This window comes from Pavona decussata, unplaced genomic scaffold (genome assembly GCF_977016875.1).
Source record: "Pavona decussata unplaced genomic scaffold, jaPavDecu1.1 SCAFFOLD_971, whole genome shotgun sequence".
NCBI lineage: Eukaryota > Metazoa > Cnidaria > Anthozoa > Scleractinia > Agariciidae > Pavona > Pavona decussata.
Window position 1 is genome coordinate 35,001 of NW_028145963.1, and position 6,969 is coordinate 41,969.

Sequence of the window (6,969 nt, forward strand, 5' to 3'; positions counted from 1 at the left end):
TCGAGCAAGTGCTCTTGTAATGACATGGGTTTGGTTCCTAAATTTAGATAACGGAGAAGTTGTAGAAACGAAATTATAATAAACGCAAAATATATGATTTAAAGCAGAAATAAAGCTTACCGGTAGTTTCGCTATAAAGTCGTTTCGCTACATTGCTATTTAGGCGATTCGCTAATATTTGAACTCAATTTGCTTCTTATGCAAACACTGTGAAACGTAGAAACAGCTAAGATAATTTTTCACACGACCGGATACCGAAATAAGCAATTAAATTATTCTTCGACTTCAGAGGTATTCGTTGACGTTTGGCTTTCCCTGGACAAGTCCATCAGTGAATTTTCCATGGTATCAAGAAAATGAGTGTTCTAATATGACATTAGGTCTGTAATCACTATAATAATTTTGACTGGCAAACACTTCGACTCGACAAGGTTTATTTAGATTTTTTAAAGGATGCGCTTCTCAGCGCGAGACGCAGTATGATATGCAAATCAGCTAAGAAATGGTATCTAATGGGCATGTGCACCAGGTGACTGTGTCCCTTTAAGGAAATACAGATGGCGAGCAGCGAGCACTTTAGAAAAATACAGATGGCGAGCAGCGAGCACTTTAGAAAAATACAGATGGCGAGCAGCGAACACCTCAGAAAAATACAGATGGCGAGCAGCGCGAGTGCTTCGTAAATTTTCCGCTAGCCAAAATCTCTCTTTTATTAATAGGATTAACGAAATTTCGAGCAGTCGAGCACATGTTAACGAGAATGCGAGCATGCGAGCAGTTGGAAAAATTTTGCGAGCACGAGCAAGCGAGCACCCGTGTAATTTTTGCGAGCAATTCGAGCAAAGGCCAAATTTTTCGAGCACTTTTAAATTAAATGGTACCATTCGATACCCCTAACAAACTGACACTTCTTGGTTTATGACGCGATTTTCAAACTCGGCTTTACTTTTTATAGAAGGAAAGGTTTGTAAGATGCCATCTTCCCAGTTGTTACAACTGACCGTGCAGATCCTAGAAACGGTTTGTTCAGAGATACAACGTAACATTCGAACAACTGACTACGTGGCAGTCCTTCAAATCCCTTGTAAATGGCCCAGACCTCGACCATTATCAGAAAGTATAGATCTGAATGGTATTTGATGAGCCTTCTGGCAAGGCTTTCCCATCAGTTCTAACAAATGGAGAGCGCCCTAACGATGTTTAAACGTACCTTGAGCCTTTTCTAACAGATAAATGCTTACAAACAGCAGCAACTTCCCTGAAGAGACGGTCATTTTCTCCGCTAATATCACTCAGAGGCTTTGGCTTGGACTGTTGCCAATGTAATTTTTATGTGTTTTTCCACGGTGAGGGTAAAAGGAGGAACGAGTTTGCGGAATGGCATGTGGCATGACATGCGGAATGGCATAACTATACGAAATACGAGATATGCGGAATGACTTAAAGAAATAAATTAACTGAAGAGCGCCTCCTGTTTTTGGGCCAATTTTATAAGATCAGCAGTTTTTTTTTTTTCAGTGTTCTGTACTCTAGCCAAATATTAAACAACTAAACAACAGATCGAGGATTAGAAAATAAAGGCCTGGGAGAATATTATTTGAGAATATTATTGCTAAAATTGACGCGGAAAATAAGGAATTATATTTACTGGGTGATAGCAACTGCAATTTGTTGCCATAAGCAATTACAGTTAATTCTTTCCTATCTGTTAAACATTTTCGATATTTATGATCTTTTAGTCAGTTAATCACCGACCTAACGCGTGTCACCATCGCCTCAAAAACATTAATTGATTTATGCATAAAAAACTCCACCGAGAAGGTTACAAATTCGGGTGTCTTCAGCTCTGCATAAGTGATCATTCTCTTGTTTTTTTGAAGCACTGAGTAGCCTTGAAAACACAACAAAACACATCGGGTAAGCTTTTTCAGGATTTACTATATTTATTGCGTGTTTTTGTAGGAATATTGTCTAAATTTCGATTTAATTTTAACGCCATACAAACTCTTCTATCGCGCTTGCATGGTGACCTGTGTCACATACGCTTTGGTGACCTGTGGTTTCGCAAGCCCTAAATTTCCTAAATTTTCAAAGCGAAACCAGGGAATTTGTTTTAAAGAGAGAGCAAGAAACGGCTGTGAAGGAGTTACTCTATGAGAATGATGTAATGGCGATTCTGCCGACTAGTTTTAGTAAAAATTTAATTTTCACGTTCCTTGCTTTGGCGAGCGAAGAAATGCTCTTAGCGAAGACGTGTGACCTCATTATTGAGATCTATGTGCAAAGATGGTGAGGCTTTACTGTTGTTTGAGATATTGTAATTATTGTTGGAGCTCGCATTACACCTATTGATATTGAAATTATTGCTGACAAAGATTCGCATTACGCCTTCGCTGTGATTGGCTGTTTTAATTAGATCCACGAAAGTGTTAAAAGTGGGCGGCAAAAAAACCAAGATATCCGGCATGCGGTTTTTCTCGTGGGGGCTCTTTTTGACCCCGCGCGAACAAAACCGCCAGCTACGCAGGCTACAAGAACCCTTGTCGCTCTCCGCCGGCTGAAGTTTTTTGTCTTAGTCAAATGATTTTTGGATCTTCTTTGGTCCCGGTTTTTTCTTACCTTTCAGCCAAGGCGACTTTTCTAGTTTCGCTTTCTTCGTAACAACCTTTTACGCAATGTTTGAATCCATAATGGCACGCTGTTTCACAGTAAAATTTTACATACAATGCCGTGACATGCGATGAACATGATGTAAACAAAAATATGCAAATTTGACGGTAATTCGAGATCGCTGGTAAATTTTTGCCACGTAATATGTCAACACAGTTCCGCATAAATTGGATTGTGACACCTGCACTCGTACACCGCTTTTCCTACCAACTCGCGTACTTTTTAAGATTTCTAAGTCTTGTTTTGACGAAACTCTGTATCCCTTCTTGTTTCAACAATAACCCAAAAAACATTGTTTTGTGAAAAAGTCCACCTTTCTTCCCTGTAAGTAACCTTAATTGACTAAAAGCAAAACAGAACAAATGGTAGCTTTGCTGCACTGTCCTGCCCACGCGTCGCCGACCTCGCTCAGCCTCTTCCCACCTCCATTTCCCTTTCCAGCGCGGACTATAACATAGACTACCTCAAACAAGATCGCGTGAGAAACCGTGTATTTTGAACTCGGCGTTCTTTTTGAGATTTCTAACTGCTGTTTTCACGAAACTCCACATCCCTTTCTTGTTTTAACAATCACCCAAATAAAATGTTTTGAGAAAAAGTCGAACTTCCTTCCCTATAAGTAACCTTAATTGACTAAAAGCAAAACGGAACAAATGGTAGCTTTGCTGCACACCTGCCCACGTCTCGCCGAGCTCGCTCAGCCGCTTCCCACTTCCATTTCCCTTCCCAGCGCGGACCACAACATAGACTACCTCAAAAAGGATTGCGTGAGAAACCTTGCATTTTGAAGTCTATTAAGAGTTAGCATATATGTTTCGTGGAAAAGAGAATAACAATCGGATTTGGATTTAGCAAGAAACAAACTGACACTTTTCGGTTGTTAAAGAAAATTTATCACGCGATTTCGAACTCGGCTTTACTTTTTATAGAAGGAAAAGTTTGTAAGATGCCATCTTTTCGTTTGTTACAACTGACCTGGCAGATCCTCGAAACGGTCTGTTCAGAAATACAACGTAACATTCGAACAACTGACTACGTGCCAGTCCTCCAAATCCCTTCAAAATGGCTGACCTCGACCATTATCAGAAAGTATAGTCCTGAATGGTATTTGATGAGCCTCCTGGTGAGGCTTTCCGATCAGTTCTAGCAAATGAAAAGCGCCCAAACGATGTTTAAACGTACCTTGAGCCTTTTCTAACAGATAAATGGCCACAATCAGCAGCAACTTCCCTGAAGAGACGGTCATTTTCTCCGCCAATATCACTCAGAGGCTTTGGTGTGGACTGTTGCCAATGTAATTTTTATGTGTTTTTCCACAGTGAGGGTAAAAGGAGGAATGAGTTTTGCATAATTATGCGAAATACGAGATATGCAGAATGACTTAAAGAAGTAAATTAACTGAAGATTGCCTCCTGTTACGCGCCAATTTTATAAGAGCAGCAGTTTTTTTAGTGTTGCGGACTCTAGCCGAATATTAAACAACTAAACAACAGATAGAGGATTAGAAAATAAAGGCCTGGGAAAGAATATGTCTGGTTGCTGGTTAGGAAGCTAAAAGTCAGAGTGGAGAAATCTATGAACCCTGTTAATCAGGGGTTAATAGTTTTCGCATTCAAGGAACTTTGAATAAATTAAATTTCTAGTTGACAGAAAGAACGTGGTAGCCTGGACATTAAGGGGTCAGTCATCAATGACTGATTGTGTAGTGTAACCTATGTTAGGTACCTTTTTTAAAGAAGCAGTGTCTAGAAAAATAAATGTGATTATTAAAAGGTGGAAAAAAACAAGTTCTGATTAATTTGTGATCACATTAGAAAGAGAAACTTGTCCATTTGAAGAGACAGATAATTAAGAATAATTTTATAATTAGCCTTCTTGATCACATAGCGTTGCAGAACAGGAGTCATTACAGATGTCTAATGAGAGTGATAGGGAAGAAAATGAAAATGGGGGTGAAGAAGATGAAGAGGACTCTAGTTCTGAGCAAGCAGAAGAGAGAATGAGAAAATATGGCAAAAAAAAAAAACAAAAAAAACAAAGAAAGAAAGCAGGCAGGAAAGCAAAGTGGACTCAGAAAATATTAAATGATGCTGTAGATATTATAATAGGCAGTGATTATTACAAAACAAAATTCATTTTTATCAATGTCAAGACCCAGAAAAATGGACAGATTTATGCTGCCATACTTGATCAACTAAAGGTCAGATGGAAGGCAAGAAATGAAAATATTCAGTTTACTGTGCCCCAACTCAGATCAAAGTTCAAGAAGCTTATATCAGAATGTAAGCGTGTAGCTTTGACCATAAAAACAGCAAGTGGTATAAAACGATTTCAAGAAGAGAGTGTTGTGATACTGCATAAATTAGCATGCATTTCTGTATCACGTGATTTATTGTTATGTAATCTGACCTCGTGGTCTTTTGCTCGCCGCCATTAAAGTTGTTGAGTTTTGTTGATGCTCGGTGTCCTTACGTTGATCGTAACATGATGTCAGAGAGCGGGATCTAGACCAAATTATCAAGGTTCACTTCCTAGCTTGGAAGTCTTCAAGTCCAACGCTTCGTCCGTTATTGGTAGGCTCACTGAAGTCTATAGTTTTCGTTCGAGTGTGTTTGGATCGTCGCACGTTTTACATGGCTGCTGTTAGTACTACCGCTAAAATCCCCTCGCCGTTGAATCTTTCCGACCGTTTGCATCAAGGAGAAAATTGGAAATCATTTCGTCGTGAATGGAAGTTTTACGAGCTAGCGGCTGGCATTCACAAGAAAGCACAGGAAGTTCGGGTGGCTTCGTTGTTAAATGTGATCGGCAAAGAAGGAATGGACATGTACGAAACCTTTCAATGGGGAAACTCGTCGGACGCTCTAAAAATTGACAAGGTCTTGGAAAAGTTCGAGGAGCGCTGTGTCCCTGCACGTAACGAAACCTACGAAAGATATGTTTTCTTCAAACGTGAGCAATGGTCAAATGAATCGCTTGATAGTTACATAACTGCATTGATGAAGCTTTCAGAATCATGTGGTTTTGGCGCACTTCGTGAATCGCTCGTTCGCGACCGGCTAATTCTTGGTGTGAAGGATGACAGAGTTCGTGAAAAGCTTCTTGGAAAGCGAGACCTCGACCTAGATAAAGCCATCGAAACTATCAAAGCAAGTCAAGTTACTCACTCGCGAGCGACAGAAATCTCAGAAGAATTTTCAGCTAACGAAGATATTAATGCAGCGGGGCAAAGGTCGAAACCCAAGCGCGGGAAAGTTCCGCGCCGCAAACCTCCCAGCAAGGACCCTCCCAAGATTAAAGAGTGTTTGTTTTGTGGTGGTACACATGCACTGGAAAGGAAATTGTGTCCAGCTTCAGGTCAGAAATGCAAGAAGTGTGGTAAAGAAGGCCATTTTGCAGTCAAGTGCCGAAGCAAGTCTGAAGATGCAAAAGTTCACATGGTCGAACAAGAAGAAGTCTTTTACGTTCATAGTGTCAGTGGTAAAGATCAAGCTCTTGTTTCGCTTACTTTGAATGGTTCAGCATCAGTAACCTTTCAAATTGACACTGGTTCTTCTGCGAATATCTTGCCACTACAGGATTACATCAGGGCAACAAAAGATTACAGTAAAGCTAACATTGTTCCTAAGGACATCACACTAGTTATGCACGATCGGTCAAAGCGAAAGGCTCTTGGTTTTGCAAGGCTGAATGTGGCACATAAAGGTAGCAAGCATGAACTTAACTTTGTTATTGTTGATCAAGATGTTACTCCTTTGCTTGGTTTGAAGTCATCCCAAGGCATGGGTCTTGTGAAGATTATGGTACCTGGTGTTGATACCTCTGTCAATAATGTAGTTGCAGCTCCAAAGAAAGAGTCAGCAGTTTCTGAGAATGTCACAAAGGATCCTCTACTAATCCTTTTTGCTGATGTGTTTCAAGGTATTGGCTGTTTACCTGGAGAATACAGCATTGAGCTCAGCAAGGATGTGCAACCTGTAGTTCACCCCCCACGAAGAGTGCCTGTTCCTAAGAAGGAAGCAATGAAGGCAGAGCTTGACAGGATGGTTGCTGACAAGATAGTTACTCCTGTTACTGAGCCAACTGATTGGGTATCCAGTGTCCTAGCAGTGCCCAAGAAGGATGGATCAGTTCGCATCTGTTTGGATCCTAAAGATTTGAACACTGCAATTAAGCGCTCTCACTATCCCTTACCGACAGTGGAAGATGTCACCTCTCGTCTTACCAATGCCAAGGTTTTCAGTGTTTTGGATGCCAAAAGTGGTTTTTGGCAAGTTAAACTGACTGAGAACTCCAGTT

The 6,969-nt window shown here is 40.5% G+C and overlaps 1 protein-coding gene across 1 annotated transcript in view; it reads right to left on the reverse strand.

Annotated features, from left to right (window-relative positions):
• Window positions 1-3,947, reverse strand: part of LOC146448368 (uncharacterized) — a 17,068-nt gene extending 13,121 nt beyond the window's left edge. Inside the window, exon 1 of the mRNA XM_085102639.1 lies at window positions 3,853-3,947. Within this exon, the coding sequence (XP_084958765.1) occupies window positions 3,853-3,916 (64 nt within the window). The 5' untranslated portion in view covers window positions 3,917-3,947. The remainder of the gene's footprint in view (window positions 1-3,852) is intronic.
• Between the last annotated feature and the right edge of the window lie 3,022 nt (window positions 3,948-6,969).